At 37.1% G+C, this 18,220-nt stretch overlaps 1 protein-coding gene across 2 annotated transcripts in view; it reads left to right on the top strand.

Annotated features, from left to right (window-relative positions):
- The first annotated feature begins 926 nt into the window (after positions 1 to 926).
- Positions 927 to 18,220, top strand: part of LOC115917876 (chordin-like) — a 64,234-nt gene continuing 46,940 nt past the window's right edge. Inside the window, exon 1 of one of the 2 annotated variants that reach the window (XM_030987206.1) lies at positions 927 to 2,219. In XM_030987206.1, the coding sequence (XP_030843066.1) occupies positions 1,988 to 2,219 (232 nt within the window). In that variant the 5' untranslated portion in view covers positions 927 to 1,987. The remainder of the gene's footprint in view (positions 2,220 to 18,220) is intronic. The other variant, XM_030987205.1, reaches the window with a different exon arrangement.

Below are 18,220 nucleotides of genomic sequence, written 5' to 3'. Positions count from 1 at the left end.
AACTGTATGTTATTGCCTACATATAATCATGCTCGTATAATATAACATATCATTGTTATGTTCACACGTCTTAAACGGCGAAGGACTGGGTATTATTGCTTAAAGCTCATTTCCCAAAAGTCTTTGTAATCGTAGTAAATTATCCTCCTAATAAGTTCTTAAGATGACCTGAAGCTGTCACATTTATCATAATCTATATGCATAATCTATGTTGATAGATGTACATTAAATGACCTCTGTCTTCGTTTTCGTTTCACATTCAATTTCACTTAAAAGCAATTATATTTTATTGTGAATATTGAGGAAATGTATTTGTAAAAGTGTTGGCAGTGTTGAATAATCACTATTCATAATATATTCGAATGGCCTGATACCTTAGACATAATTATAGAAAGATCTTTCCTTATATACTCGTAAACTTGTTTAGTTGACCTCTTATCTGTTATTCCTGAGAACTACCATTAAATTATCTTGTCTCATTCGCTGCTGATCATAAATAATTCTTCTCCTATTAAACCTAACCATCGCCACATATTTCATATAATGCATGATAAAACATTCGATTACCACGAGATAGAAAAAAAGCGAGGAACCCCCATCATAAACATGACAGTTGCCAGAATACAACACAATCTACTTCCAAATAATTATAATCATCACTATTGTATGACAGAAAGACCGTCAGTACATTCCCTTCGATAAAACACATCATCCTTTATGACTTTATTTCCATGCATTTTTACTCTTTACTAACTTTAAAATGACGTCATGCGAATACCGACCAATCACCGACGCATTCCCCAACTCCGATCCTAAGTGAAAGTTGTATGCGTAGCAATAGCATATTTCGACATTACTGAATTCACTTTCACCAACTTTTTTTTCATCATCAACCGCGCTGTCGGATAGATCGTACACACACACACACACGGAGATTGTATACACTCGAAGGAGCCATTCTGTCATTCGTCATAATATTTCGCACCCGAACATCATAATTTGACGTTTCGCTCTGTAGAAACGGTCGCACGTGTGAGGTGGAAGTCAAGTTCATTATCAAAGCACGAATAACTCATTCTCTCCTTCATTTACTCAAAATTCGCATTCGCAGAGGATTCAACCATTACACTGAAAAACTTACAAGGATTGATACTTTCTTAACTTCGCAATAAATGTACTTTGAAGCTGAAATCTATTTGTGTACATGTAGTTGATCTGTCGCCTTTTTATCATTACTTTTCGCTCCCGTGTGCATCTCGTGTGATCACCATTCGGAAGACCTAATATTTTGACATTATTTCATGATAAAGAATTATGCTATGTTATGTTATCTACTCTGCATATAAGGGTCGTGAGTTTAGATTATCAGCTATACCCATGGATATATGAACGCGATTGACTTTTTCTCAAATTTGTTTTCAGTGGAGCGGCAGGAAAGGAAAGTTCTTAAAATTTGTTAACTTGTTTGTAACTCGTATCGGCTATTGTTTCGTCTGCGTGTACGGTCGCACTTCTTAAGGTGAGCAGGTAGTACCTGCTATCATCTTCATTCAAGAGACAAACTTTCCCAGGGTCAAAAGCAAGCTACTTCATCCGATCAATTGAATTCTGGAGTTGGGACAGTTGACTGGTTTTGCCTTTTCTCTCTTCCACCTAGCTCTTCCATCCCGCTTCAATCCGTCGCTCTCAATCGCACCGAAGGATAAAAAGCCGTGCGTGCAAAGCGTAGTGAGGCATATCAGTACGGGACGCCGCAGGGAGCAGAAGCTTCAAATATTTCGCTCCTCTCTCTCTCTCTCTCACTAAATACCCATGTCTTACACATCTTACTCGCTACTTTCTTTGAACAGACTTCAGTGACATGTATACGTGTTTAACTGCTTCAAGTGTTTGTTAGATTGCTTATCCGCAGGATTGGACAGACCATCAAGGCATTTCACTTGTAATTTGTGTGTTTGTCTACTTGGAAATTCTTTTCTGAAGGACCATGTACCGTGCCGTAATTTACACCATCTTCGTGGGCCTGGTGTGCCTGGACAGCCTGGTTGAGTACGGAGTCGAAGCTCGCAGGAATGGAAGAAAGAGGAACAGGAATCCTGGAGCAGGGGATGTTTTATCTGCATCCGGTGGTGATGTTGTCAAGGTGAGACCGACACCAAGAAGGCCTCAGATTCCACTCAAAGCCGAGGTACAGCCCCCACATTCAAGAGGTGTTCCAGGTAAGTCCCACAGTCTAGTATCCTAAACCTAACCCTAAGCCTGTCTACCTTCTTACAACATAGTGGGCCTAACAAGTTGCCAACCCAGCACTGTTGTGTTTTATTGCACCTTTGGCATAGTTATAGTCAGTTATAGCCCTCTACCATTAACTTACTTAAAGAAACACCATCAGTCTTAATCGTTCCACATCCTGAAATATGTCTTTCCACCTATTGCCAGAGCTTAAGGAATATGCCTTCTTTTTATGAATATTATTATTATGCAACCTGAGACAAGAATAAGCAATTTGTATCGCCAGGATCTAATTTTCCTCAAACCAATTCCAAGTTGATTAAACTAATTTAGTCACGGTGCTTTGGCCAGAAGTTCCTTTCAGATTTTAGACCATGATAAAAATCAAATCATCTCGCATATTTACAAGTTAAATCCAAATCATCCTCACAAAAATATTTGTATACAATTTTTTACCATTTACGCAAGCATGCCTTGAATATTTGCTCGAGTGCTATAAAATTATGAAAAAGTATCCCTGTTACAGATGGTTATCAGTAGCGTCATTTAGAACAGTTCTGATTACTGATAATAGGAACCCGAAATCGTTTTGGGTCAGGTAGCTTCTTTCCCTTTTTCAGTCAATGAAGGGCCACAGACAAACAATTGGTTTGGAAAGAGACGAACAAAGAATGCGGCACTCACAAATATTCATCACAGAATTTCCTCCTTTTCTGGGGGTCTGATAAAAAGTCATAATCAAGCTATGATAAAGGATTCGAGAGAAATGATTCCCATAGTCATGTGTGTATGGTGGAATTCCTGTTTAAAGAAGCGACTAATGTATCTATTGACGTGTGAGAATGCAGGGAAGCCTGCTAAATGAGTAATGGTTGTGTCAGCGAGGCGCAATGCGAAATAAGTGGGTTTATAGCATTCATAAATTAGTCAGTTGTAGATCATGAACTATCAGTAAATAACATATAACACAGAGGAAAGAAGAGAGAGAGAGAGTATGTGTGAGAGAGAGAGAGAGAGAGAGAGAGAGAGAGAGAGAGAGAGAGAGAGAGAGGGAGTAGAAATGAAATACTAACACGAACTGTGACCGCAGCGATGGGAAATATAGTTATTAATAACTGTTCACCGACTGTCAATGTGACCCGAAAATAAGGTTAAAATGAATGATTAGATTCGGGATAAGAATACAAAAGTTGCCATCCATATCAACCGCAAGATGCGCCCGATGATTCCCTAAAGAATCTAGGAAAAAATCAAAGAAAAAGGATGAGCAAAGATATTACTTGGGACAGATAATGGTCCGCTTAGATACACCAATAACTAGTTAGTTGATCGTAATCGCTACCAAAAAGAGAAATGCAGCAATATTAAATTTAGAGGTGACTTTACAACCACTCGCTCTTGTGTTCTCCACCGCAAACTCAACGAAAGATGTTCATAAAAACTAATCATCTGATCAAAATTGAAAGATCTAGCTTACCGAATATTTTGTTTTCTTCTTCTAATATTCCTAAAAATCGCTATTTAGAAGTTGGTAAAGTTGGAGTTCAGAACTGTCATAATTTTGTTGGTAACAAAGATATATAAATAGAAACACGTCTAACTATTGAGGTATAGTGAATGTATATGAGTTGCATCTTCCTAAAGGGGGTAATTTGTTTTGTAGGGGTGCAAAATTGGGCTCAATGTCAACGACTGGTAGTGCAATTACAAGTTGACGCCGAGGCTATGCGTAATTCGAGCAATTTGTCGCGTCAAAAATATCACTTTGTCGAAATAAATTTGATAAGGAAAACTTATGGTACCGAGCAAGGGGATAACCACTTAGTGGTATAGTTCAATTATGACTTGTGTACACTTTCATAATATACCGTTGTTTTTATCGCCTGTGTAAAGCTCATGATTTGCTGATATATTTTGAGTATTTTGTATATATAATCAAAGTCACGTATACTCTTCTTAGATATATCGAATTTGTTGTAATATTTTAAATTAAACAAAAAGAATATATATATAAATATGACCAATTGATATTCTGTGCTAATTATCTTCAAAAGAATCAAGAGCATGAGTATAAACCAAAGGGTCATACTTGAAAAAGTACACGACTGAGTTGTTGAGCAAAACATTTTGAGGTCAACGTAGAAATGCGTTCAGATACCAGCTAAAGTAGGTACGATGTCTCATTTTATAAAAGGCATGAATAAGAATAGGCCTACTTATGAAACTGTGTAAACAATTTTTGCTTCAATCAAAAGTGTTTTCCTTAATCTTGTACGAATGGATAGTTCAGCGGTGTAATTTCTTTGAAATAACTCAGAATTTGTAACTATGTATACTACATGATTTATCAAATACCTATGCAATACTGCGAGCACAAAACAGATTGAAATTAAAAATATTATTACTAACCGTTTTGTCAAAAAGCATCAATTGGAAATACACGAGTCATGTACAAAATCCAACTAACGTTCACCTTTTCAATAAAACTATGCAACAAATCCTTTATATCACCATTCTCACCGATTCGTCATCTCGACCAATAATTTCATCTGTTTGATAAACGTTCATCATCATCATGTACATTATTTTATGCAATCCAATTTCCGCCTGTCGGCTCGCACACAGAAACCCACACAAAAGAAAGTCATCACGGTACAGCTTCATCACGGATATATTTGTCTCATAATGATGGTATATAAATGTATACTATCAAAGTTGAACTTGTGGTCAAGTGATGTATTACACCGTAAATAATATGACTTGACTTTAGCGGCGTTGATGAATTGAAAAATATAGCCCTAATCTTGAGATTGACAAATTATTAATGGGGACAGAAAAAGAGGGCATTTTCATGTTTATTAAATTGAGAAATTGACACGTTAAACAAGAGTGCAAGGCAACTCAACCGGGAAATTGGAATAAGTAATTCTCATAGATAAGACAAGTTTCACTTATTGTTATTTAATCATATCTTGTATAATTTCCAGTACTTATTAAATCTTTACGTAGATTTTATATATCGCTCTCTTTCTTGACAGCGCATACAATGTGAACACTATAATATATGTTGTGTGGCAGAACATGATATTTCCATCGGAGAAAATGGGGGCGGACTAGCTGGCCTTTGCCTTAATGTGACGGTTCAGATTGAAAATCAGTTCTGACAGGTGTAGAAAGTGACCAATTTGCGCCTCGACCGAATCTGGATTGCACTAAGACGCCGACAGGGCTCAAACCCCAATATAACCCCCTTCCTGTTCTCTTATCAGCCACAACTTTTTATTTTAAATCCGAAAAATTCACCCCTCTGCATTTCTCACTCATTTTGTACTCCTTCATTAATATCCCCGTGCTACTGCACACCGTAAGCGTCAGAATGACACCTAACTAACTTGACGGGGTGTAGGAGCTAGTGGTGATTGGATTTAGCCCAACTAGCACGTTTCTATTTGACGTTTCTATTTTTTGACCTTCATGTTGGACCATCTAAAAATTTGAATACACCGTTTTTTTTTATCTGATAATGAACCGATCGAGGTACTGTATGCTATAAATACATATAAATCGTACTTTTTAGATTTTTCTAGATAATTTCATGTTTATCTGAATTATTACAATCCGCAACGGTCGTTATGATTATGATATCATGTCATAAAAGAATGGGGAATTTGCAAAGGAAATAGTCGGAATTGTTAAAAACTTTCTTTGGAAAATCTAGATTTTTTAAAAAATAGATCCAAAGAATCGGGTAAATTGAATCGGAACTCTATTTATATTTGACAATGTTGGATGGTCTTTAGAAGTTTTGCCGAAAAACCATACATTTTTTAAAGCAACAACATAAAACACAGATTTTTATCACATTTTCATTAGATATGATTCATGTTAAATGTAGTGGAATATTAGTCGCTGGTAAAGTGCATGCAAAGTCAACGAAGTGTTCAGAGACAAGTAGCAGACAACCTTATTACAGGCATTCAAATCTCAGACAAAAGCTTCCTCGCAGTCCGTATTTCTTGCTCGATAAATTTATCGCTTTTCTTTTGAAAGAAGGTGTTTGATAGCTGCCATTGATGAATGATTCAATTCCGTCTTGGCAGCTGCACACGACTCTATTATCATCCCATAGATAATCTACTTTATTGTCCTTTCACGACTAATCATCGAGTCTATACGATTTGATGACCGAATGCGGTCGAACAATGCCGAGCGGTGTGACGAACAATGCCGAGCGGGCCGCTAACAATAGGCGGGAAAAGTCGATCAATTTGTACGACTCAATAAATCTGAAAGGGGGAAATTAGATTTGGCGTGACAAAAGGAAGTGATTTCTTACTTGTATTCAGCTGAGATTTGACTGTCGGGGAGCGTGTAACAATGAAAAAAGTAACAGACTAGGTCGTATCATTGTTAATTAATTATTGGTATCAGCCGCAATTATCAAACCTGTGAAAGAGTACCTGACGGTGTTATCACACTAGCTGTCTCATTCTAAGACAAATCCAATCCTTTTTCATAGCAAGAGTTCAATAAGTCGTTTGAAGTGTAAAGAGAAAAGAGGTTACAATAACATTGGTCTTACTGTTTGAGAAGTACCGTAGGGTTATGACGAAAATGTACAACGCAAAACGCAATACAAACTAGTGGGCCAAAATGAGAGGAGTTAAGAACGGATCATGGGAGTAATATATGCTGCTCTTCTCCTTTTTGTGCATTAAGATTAATAATGAAAACTTCGTACTGAAATCCACACACAGATGATATATCATATCCCCATTAATGAGGTACATGGGATCGCCTGGGCCCTAGCTATACACATTTAAACAAAATTTAGACAGGGCATGAGTGAAGCAGGGGTCAAAAGGGTGCCAAAATCGAACGTGCCTTTATTTCGGGCGACGCACTTCCTAGTGACACGGCCAATTTGTTCTTGCAATTTATCAATTATTCACCTACCCTATTCTTACTGCAACCAGTCTTACTACTGCACATACCATTATAGGGTGAACATTCTCAGGAATGAGGTTCACACGACAATCCGGTAAATTAAGTTTATGTCTTGGTTTTAAACTTTCGAAGTTATCATGTAGTTGTCGTTGTTAGTGGATCGTTGATTACAACTTTGAGGCTTCACTAACCTCAAGTTGAAAACTACGACGATACCGTGTTAACGTAGCAAGTTAAGGCCAAGTTAAGCTGAGTGTGCATATTTATCATGGAAAAAGAAAGCAATCTATATTAGAACCTCGTCATCCCGAGGTTCGTTAGATGTTTTACGACATTTTCCCACGTCCACGGATGGGTTGAAATATGATTTCATTTTCTTTTGCCCAGACATGGAACAGTTCTTGTGATGTGGTGGAAGTTATTGCTTAGTCTTGGCCGAATGATTTTTCTAATTTTTGGTGTTGGCCTTTGTAAAAAGGTAGGACTGCGGCTTTTTGGTTGATTTATCGCGGCCATGAAGGCGTGGATAAGCCAACAAGTCACGCCTTGCATCCGCCATTGTTCCAAACTTCCAAAGTGTAGGTAGTGGACTTGGCCTTTCTGTAACTCTTTTAAATTGAAGTATAGTGGAATAATGATAGATCTGAGACTAAAATTGGTCATTCAGTTCTATATCTTAATATTTGATTGACTCTTGAGGGAATAGACTGGAATTTATTTTGGATTTAATAATAATAATAATAATTACAGTGCTTATACAGCGCCTAACACTTACATTGTCAGAAGTCTCTAAGCGCTCTACAATAATGGATTTTCCCTTTCAATGCTTGCATGATATGGAATGTCTTTGAAAGATATCGAAACGGATATTTATTTGATGGAATTCAGAATAAAGAGACGGTCGAAAGAAAAATTAAAGATGTGTAATACAAATAATTGTATATGAATATGTTCATTTCATTCCCTTTATTTTTTCGAGTAGATAAGATAAAGCATATATTTGAAAGGATTTTGAAAATTTCATAAAGTAATTTATTGTTCAAATTGAGGTCTCGAGAATGCTGGAAACGCTAGAAGATAAAGAGAGGAGGCAAATATTGGACAGAAGAAGTCAGAGGGTACTAAAGGTTTGAGATAAAACGACCAAACGAAGGCTATTACATACAAACGGAATGATAGTTGATTTTTTTTTAAATAAAATAAAGCACATGAATTGATCATTGACTTAAAGAACTGGAAGAACAAGAATGCGATAAACCACTAATTTCATTTTAAAAAAATCGAAAGCATAATTCGACAATATTCCAGGTCCTTTAAGGCGCACATATGCTTTTTCAAAAGAAGACCTTCATTAGAAAACATGGGTTCGTTGAATCCCCAGAGACAAATCTTTAAACGTCTAAACCAGAAACAAATCTCAGTTATTTAAGGTACAGACAAATGCATAAAAGAACAACGTTCTGGAAGGACGCTTCCTTTAGAATCTTTCACAAGTTTGCAAATCTTGTTTTAGTTATGCCAGTTTCGTGGGGATTAAGAAAGAAAAGAAAGCTCTCCTGGCGCTATATTTTGTGTTAGAAATTACCCATTCACATCGCACAGCGCCAGTGTGTAAGGACAAAAGTTGTAGTACAGTTTGACTGTTTACGATATCATGTTCTTAATGTCAAAGAATATTTATTATTTTGTTTATTTTGTTATGAAGTAATAATCGTCTAGATCATCGTTTAGAGACCCCTTATGTATATCCTCTCCACAATTACCAATAAAGCCCGAAAATAAATGAATAATTATCGTTCGAAATTGGTCTTTGACTCTAAATCGACCACAATTTACACTACTTTTTTTTATAAACGTCTGTCATGCATGAATTCTAAAACTATTTTTTCAGTTTTTAAATCAGATAAGATGACTATCTTGTCATGTCATGATAGCTATCTGTATGGATAGATCTCCCGTCAAAAGACTACCGCAAAGAGCGGGACATACAACAAAACTTTGCTTTTGTAAAGTCTTTAAAAGATATAGATTTTCTCGGGTTTTCTGCTCCTGTGCTCCTACCCCTGTTTGGGCAAACCGCGGCGGCGATATTTAAGATATTATCACTCAAATTAACATTGGTTGTAAAAGCCCATGTCGCGGTGTAGTTACAATACTGGTCATATACACGGGCTATTATGTTGCCACACAATGATAGCAATGTGAATGCCCGGCGATGAAAAGTCGCAAATATTTGCGATGAATGAAAGACAGATATATGTGGGTCTTCTTGCTTTTATATGGCCATGGCGTGTTTTTTTGTTGGGAAACAATTGAATAGGTGATTTTCATTCCATCTTTTGAAACGGTTTGGTCGCCGGTTGCCGTGAAAAGAAAACATCCTCGGTATGTAAATACAGATATATATATGACACGTGGTAAGGAGGGAGGGGTGGGAGGGGGCTACAGGGAGGGGGGGGGGGGGGGTAGAGTTAATGCTTATGATTATATGGAGCATGAGCTAGTGAAACCCTTGATTATTGTTCATAGGGCTTTGCAGCAAGTCCCCGTAGACCCACGCGTAGAGTTTTGTGTATGGTTTACCACAATTCCGTGACATGCATTTATCTGTTAGGTCACACAATAGCACTGACGAGTGATACAAAAGATCAGAGAATTCATAAGGTTCCATGTGCTTTAGAAGAATGAGAAAGCTATGTAGGATCTTAAAGGGCTGGGAAATGTATCGTCTGATGTTAATGTATCGTGACCATTGTGAAGCATATAACGATATTGTAACATCGTGGAGCTACATGTATGGTTCTAATTTGTGATATTTCATAATTTAGTAACAAAGAATGGCAAACATGATTATAGCCAAGACAGAATAGGGGGGGGGGGGTATTGAGTTTGCACATAAAATAATCCATATCCATGCTCCCCGTTCCACTGGCATGAAATTGACCTCAATCCTTAAGATAAATGCTACCTTTTCAGTAAAAGCCCCACGTTATCTTACTGTAAATATGCAAAGCATCACCCTGCCGTCCAAGCATTTTTTTGGAGTTAAGAACAAGAATGATATGTTTTCCCGTAACACAACTTTGCATATGAGTATGTGAATAGGGGATATACGTGAAATTATTCCATATTTCCTGAAAGTTGACCCCTGGCGTGATGAAGAAACCATGAGAACAACCGTAACCATGGGTACCAAACTCCAAGATGCTGTACCTCATCCGAAATAAATCTTCTTTGATCTGAAGAGCACATCATTATCCAAAAGTAATTTCAACCGTTGGGAGCTGATATACAACAAACATTTCCAATAATGTTGCTAATCTTTTGACAGGAATTTTAAACGCTGCTCCACCTGTTTACATAATTTTTTTTTTTGAGAACCATAACAAACGTCTGTGTCACTGCATACTAAAAGGTACCATATTTTATTCCTGAATATGTGTGAAGTTCATAGTCGAATTTTTCAAGTTATCAGCATCCCTCAAATTCACCGTAGCTTATTTCTCTGACTAATCCCTACTTGCAGGATCCCCACTTCTAGCTTGACCTATATTTTGGTATGTTTTCTTCTCCTCATCTCTCTTTCCTTCTCTTACATTTCCCACATCTTCCACCCTCCTACATCATTTCTCCTTGAGCGACCTTCCCGACTCCAGTCGACCGTCATAATATGGGTCAAGCGCAGCGCCTCAGAAAGGGGGCTCCAGTTTAAAGAACATCGGATATGGGGTGAGAAGACCAGGAGTTTCATAATGAAAATGGTCGACATTGATGTTCATGGGGAAGAATGAGTAATTTTAGGTACTATATAAATCGCTTAATGCTTTATAGAATCGGTAACGGCTAATGTGAGTGACAGTTGTGGTAGTGATTGCCATGACGGTTGGATGGAGAGGATTTTTTTTTCCACGGAGGGGGGGGGGGGGGGGATGTTTCCCCATAACGCCCTCTAGGCTCCACAGTTTCGTACGATTCCTCATAATACACGCACTCTTCCAGGTTGAACAGTGCACCTCTGCAAGATCTAGTTTTTAATCTTAACAACACGACTCTTTCACTGAATTTGTGAACGTTGCGCTCGAGCGGAAGACTTGAGTTTCTAACGAAGAGGAAAGGAGTCGGATAGGGAAGGAGTACAAATCGACAAACGGACAAATCGAATTTCACAGTTAAGGAAGAACCTTGGCTTGAGCTTGACTCAACTATATTTTTCTCTCAAATTGATGAAAAGGAAAATGCAGTTATACGATTTGGAAAAACAACAACAACCAGAAATCAATAGTTAAATGTGTCAGCTGAGATTACATGTCTAAATAAAGTTTGTTTCTCATAAATTACTGATCGATATCATTAGAAATATATATAAATGGTGCTTCTAAAATTAAAGATTATAGGAGCTTTTTTCATCAGCTTACTTTCATTAGAAATCATTGACCTTCATGAATTGCGGATTTAATGATTAACCTTAATTTTGGATGCTATGCTCTTAGCAAAAGAGTCGCTTAAATTGCGTTCTTATATCCAGTAAGTATTGGTGCGATTTGCTAGGATGTTCTTATATTATAGAACGTTCGAATATTCAACGAGTGGATATCATTCTGATTAAAAACGTGACACCTCGATGTGGCACCGTCTTAAAGAGCTATTTTCTATCATTAGCACCCTAAATACAATTCACATCGGAAGTAGGAGCAAGAGTAAAAAAAAGTAGTTTAAACATGTGAATTGAGAGAGAGAGAGAGAGAGAGAGAGAGAGAGAGAGAGAGATAGCGCATTAAGATGGTTAGAAAGGGAGCTGAAACGAAAATGAACAAGTTTTTAACCAAATGGTTATTGCTGTAAAGTGTGGCAATCATTATGACGGTGCCATGGCATCAGTGTCGTCATCGAAATGACGAATTAAAAGGAGCAAACCCGGAGAAGAATAGAAAGAAATGAAGCTGGTCCGACCTCTTTAGTAAGGCTTAAAAATCTTAATACAGAATGGACCAACTGAACAACATTAGACGTTGAAAAGAGGCAGCACAATAGCACTTTATAGCACAAATAGAGAAACTTTACAAGCGGAAGACAGGCAAATGCTATTCAAATAACAAAGAAGGAAGAAAAGAAGAGACTGCAAAAAAACTACAAAAAGATATAGAAGGGATATATGCGGAGAGGTTAGATGCATCTTTTTTTTTTAAATAGGTTTCGGAATTATTGTCATTTATGTCAGTTGTAATTTCCGGGCTGGCTTCGTGATTAAATTTGGGAAATCATGACTTTATCTCTTCTTATCTTATCCTATACATTTTTCCTATTTCCATTGGTTTCTATCTTTAATAGTTTGGAACTCCGTTGCTACATCTTTAATCGGCATAAAATATGTTGTTCTTTGACCGTTTTCATACCTGTAGGTCAAAAATTGCATGTAGGTTAACATACACACTTTCCTTAAAGCATTACCTTCCCATAGCTGCTGACGTAATGAAATTTACTTCATTCTCAACAATTTGGCAACATTAAAATTACAACTGGGCACCGTTACAATTTTCAGTTACCTATCCACATTTTTTATTGTATTCATTCTAAATGGGTGAATATTTTGCTGGAATGTACAACATGTAGGTAAAAACCAAATGAAGAAAGAAGCCAATCACTTGAAGAAGGGCTATATAATTACTGACAAAATAGCCAACATCCCAACCAGCGATTCTTACACAACCGATACCTCTCTTTGAAAGACGTATTCACCCATTCTATACACATTATACTCTCAAGGGATGATACCCAATTCTCATGGGGACGAGGTGGATCCATTGTGATAAATAATAGATCTACATAAACTACTTAATAGTCATTAACGTTAAGAAAGAAGCCAATCGAATAAGAAGACCAAATAATAGGCAGATGTCTTAGATGTAATGCCAAACCAGTGATTTATGTTGCTGGAACCTCTTTTAAAAGACCCTTGTTGTTTTGTCAATCCTATTTTAAGCACGGGTCTTACGCAGGTCACAGACTATTCATCCGAATATCTTTGAGATTAGTGCAACTTAGTCTATATTAAGTTGCTTTCAAGAGAAAATCAGCAGTCCAAGCAACGTTCAATAGGTTATTACAGATCAGGATGTATGGTATAAACAACGAAACAAATAAGGAAAGGAAAGGACAAAATGATGAATACATTAGACAATTAGCAAAAGTTGAACATTCAGAAACACATCCGAAAGGAATAAAACTGTTTGATAGCATAAACATACACAAAACTATGAGACCTAATGATATGGACGAGACAATGGTAATGTCGTCTGTTTGTCAAATTGAATGTATTTAGCTCTAGGAGGGTCACATAATTCGACTGCCGATCATGTTCCCAAATTTCATCTCGCTATGACGCTTTGGGGCAGTTCTCATTGCCTTGCTAATCCAATGACCGACATATCGAATCTAAAATCGTTACTACCCATATTGCTTCTGCTCCTACATTTGCTGTTTCAACAATCGCACCGGGCTTTATTTCGTCAAAAGTAAAGGGATAGGGTTAGGTTTGCAATCAGGTTATTAGGTAAGTATAGGGTTAGCAGGGTAGGGGCAGTATTTGGTACAGGATTGAAGTTGAGGATTCGGTTACTGCACTTGTCACAGGGAAAGACGGTGTCGTTTAACCGCTTTTATAAAGGGTTACACTTTCAGCTCAATGGGCACATTCTAGGACCCCCTCATCCGTTTTTATAAGTGTCATATTTTTGTTTTACGGTGAAGTGTGGAATTTCAGAGGTCAGTCTGTGATTTATGCGCTCGCGGAGGATATCATTTTTGGCATGTTTGGACGATCGGAGTGTCTATTTTATCGGAGATACACGGTGGGGGAGAAACTATAAGCTGACCATATACCGGACATTGGTTACGACGTGTAAACGAGGTTTGCCAATAAAATCGTGTTCAGTAGTAAATTTAAAAAGTATGTGGTATATGTGTAGTACCATGCAAAGTATTAATCTATAGACCTATATTTCTCAAAATTAACATAGAGAAATTCGCTTTTCTCGATGAACATTAACTTCTCATCTATTTCAATATGATAATCTCAAACAGATCCTATAGGATCTGTTTTCACAGAAATATAATTGAAATTTCAACACAGTTTTATCAGATTGCGTTTGAGAGAATTAAAGCTTGATTTTGATGTTTTGTCATTGTACATTCAGATGATCTTTAATCTTCAAAGAGGAGAATATGAAGAGAGAAAGAAGAAGAGATGCTTAAAAGTGGAGGGGTTTTGTTCTAGGAAGGGAGAATGGTATGAATTTTCCTGATTTATTACAAAATGGAGTTATGGACACCGTCAACGCTGACAAAATAACCAGAGCATAGCGGAAAGACAAGATATGAAGTTGAAAATTGGTGACCTCAGTGGTAAAAACAATATTTCATCATGGATAATAAGAGCATCGGAAGAAGGGGAAGAGTAAGAAGAAGAGATGAGGAAATCAAACTAGCAGATAAAATGTGTGAAAGAATGCACTTTAGGAGATGATGTTCAGAAGTACGAGAACGAAACTGAAGAGAAGGGTAAATTATTGTGTTAAACTACAGCTACATTTGTTTGACATGAGGAGTGTGCTCAGAGAAAATACTTCGTACAAATTACATTTTGAATTTGCAATACCACCATGTATGACCGAACGCTGAAAAATAGACCCAGCCTATACGAAACCTTCACTGTTATGGCATTCATTATAATTAGATCGTCACTACGTGCCAAATATGAGGATATTTTTATGTGATGACGCTGAGACGGGGATTTAAATCATTTGAATGGATTAAGGATCAAAAAGCAAACTTCACCCAGAATGTCAATGTACAATATTATTATTGTATATTTATTCCCATGTCATAATCATGACTAGGCCGAAGTAGAGAGATCATTTTTATTTTAATAAAATTATTATGAATAACATCTCAACATCGGCGTGTGCGAAGTAAGAGCTTGAAAAAATAGAAAGATTGGCTGACATTCAAGAAGTGTTAAATTTCCGACCTCCTTCCAAACAAATCCTAAAATTTCCCGCCTCTCTTCCTTCTTACCCTTTTCCCGGCTAAGTAAATCACACACCCAAATGGTCTGTTTGGCCGTCTGCTCAGCGAATCCACACCGGGGAGCGACTGGGAGGAAATATCTGGCTCTCTCTGTCTGAGTCATGGCCCGGTCGATGGGCTACGCAGTTCCCCTCTGCCTCGTCCGCCATCGAGCCTTTGTCGGCGGAACTCGTTGCCGCCTTCATCGCTATTTACGGTCAGCGCGTCGACGCGTCTTCCCCAAGCGACGCCGTGGTTTTGCCCAGTCCATGGCGGTGACGAACTGCTCGACACACCGTGGATGCATGTCAGAGGCTTAATCTTGTTGGTATTCCTAACGATGATTCACTCTTATTTGTCCACTTGGAGCTTTAATTTGAATTGCATTTGTGTTGTTGAGTCTCTCACCTTTGGATATTCTATGTGTCTAACTGTTTATCTATATCATTTTTCCTCTAAATCGCGGGTTACGCACCCTTTTTAGACTTCGAATTATTTTGAGGGTAACTAAATCTTTCTGTGACGTAGTCGTACACTTTGTCACCTTTCAAGATTATGTTTTCCTCTTGCTCGCTCCCCCGTGTGATCAAATCCAAGACGCAACGGTCTAAAAAGAATTTCATTTGAACCGACTCCAGATTTGGACAAAATTCGAGTATAGCAAGAAAAATATCCGATTTCACCCCGAGTCAAAAGAGATTTGAAAAGAAAGACACTTCATAATCACTATTAAACTATAGAAAACATATCAGATGTTTAAAATAATGATAAAGAAGAGAGGATTTTGGAATACAGACACTTAAACTAGTAATCATTGAAAGAATAACAGACGGAATGTGAATAAAACCAAAAACACATTTAAAGTGGAATAATCTCAGAATAACACCGTAATCATTTGTGGCATAGCAAAGCTGTTATTTAGTAACAGTTATCTCTGTCATTATTGATAGATAATACTTTGAAGGGGTGAAATAGATACTTCTCTTTTTTTTCCTGTCGCCTCAGAGTTAGAATATCCCTTTTCTTCGAGCTTACAACGTAGAGATAATAGCCGCATTATGGTGATTATTTGCGCGCGATACACAACTGAGAATGAATGGGCATCAAACTCGGCCTGAATGGATTCCGCAACAAAAGATATTTCTCAGTTCCAAAAGAGGCATGAATGAGTACCAAACAATTTTACATAGGAGATAATACGTCTTTAATGTCATGCCATGAAAAAATGTTTTGTTTGTTTTGATTAATTGTCAGCTGGGGTATTTAAGAGCTCTTTCTGTAAATTTCTTCTACATTTTTTTTTTTTTTGCGGAACGGTGATTTGTAGGGAACAACATAAGCATAAGGGTAATCAGATGTGAAATACAGGGATAGTTGAAAACACTATTTTTGTAAGCAGATCCTGGAAAAATATTCACAAAGATCCCAGACTTAACGTTAAAAACGCAAAGATGGATAACAAAATAATCAAACCGGAAATGAAAATTGAAGGAAAAGTGAGTCAGAATTTGGGGTTTACATATTGTATGTGACAGATAATCTTGAAAAGAATCAGTCAACATTTTAGAGGTATAGGCTTATGTTGGTTTTCTGATGAGTAAATATTGTGAATCAGAACAACTTTATATTTTTGTTTGTTAATGAACTTCCATCTATAGTTTAGACTATAAAGTCCTTCTCCTTCTGTTTCTGTCCCAAGGGTATTATGAAACTTCATTACCTGACATGAATGCCTCATTGAATATTAAGCTCACTTACTTTGAATCAACATGAATATGACGCTGTTTAAAGAACTTATTACCAGATGTATGATCAATAAGGGGCATTACTTAATGTCTAACGACTTCATACTAAACATGTCTTCATGTTCTAAAAAGTTTAAAACGTCTATCATCGTATTCTGCAATCTTTCACACTCTCCATGCATGTGAAAAGAGAGAAATAAGAGTGAAAACCATTCATTTCATTTTTGTCGAAAAAAAATTAATGAGAACGGACAAACGTTTGGGGGAAAGTGCTTTTTAGTTTTAACAAACAGTAACCACAAAGTGCTTTGACATGTTAAGGGCAGAAACAAACTCGATCCCTTTTCTATAGTCTTAACTACCAACATTCAACTGAAAAGTCTTGATCAAAGCATACTTAATACTCCACGATATAATTCATTGTTTTTGTATGTGCAGACAAAGAGCTTGAAAAGTTTGTTTAGCTTTCGTTCCGTCGATTAAACTAAAATAAAGTTAATATCACACACGAAAAAAAAAAACACTTTCAAATCGAATTTGAATTATCCTTTTTCCCGGAGCTTCTAAATTATTAAAAGTTCCTTCAGCTAAACAAAACATTCAAACATCCGTCTCTTTCAATATAATTTACCAATATGTCAATATGAAATATAGTTTTTATATTATATTCACGTCGCTTACAAAGGGGTATTACAACTTTGTCAGCGATAAATGCACTATGCTCGGAGATTACAAGCGCCAGCCAATTGCAATTGAGTGGAGGAAGAATATATCTATATATTTGCGGGGAGTTTGACAATAAAATGAGATACATATGCTGATATGTTTTGAGAGAAAGGGAGGAGAATATAAAAATTTTGTTAAATGGACATGCGTCGTTTAGTTATATTTCACTGGCGCCCACCAGTTAACGTGTCTCGTCTGTAAGTCTGCTAGGTGATCCAGACTCCCTCTTCTTTCCCTTCTCCTTTTCTAAATCTTTCCAGCTACAAACGTGATATTTATGTCTTCTCCCTCCACCCCTCCGCATTTAGAGGAGAAGGAGGATAAAATAGAAATATGGCAGAGCCAAAGACAACATTGGTTTTGCTAAATGAGGCTCAATGTCCCTGGATTTAATGAAAAAAATGAACGCGCCAAACTGCCATTTTTTTTCGTCCCGGGACAAGTTATTATGTCATTGTTATCCCACGCGAGATCAATGCTGCATTTATGCTCATCTCAAAGTCATT

The sequence above is a fragment of the Strongylocentrotus purpuratus genome, unplaced genomic scaffold (genome assembly GCF_000002235.5).
Source record: "Strongylocentrotus purpuratus isolate Spur 01 unplaced genomic scaffold, Spur_5.0 spur5_scaffold_16, whole genome shotgun sequence".
NCBI classification, from domain to species: Eukaryota; Metazoa; Echinodermata; class Echinoidea; order Camarodonta; family Strongylocentrotidae; genus Strongylocentrotus; species Strongylocentrotus purpuratus.
This window is presented reverse-complemented; position numbering and strand designations above follow the sequence as displayed.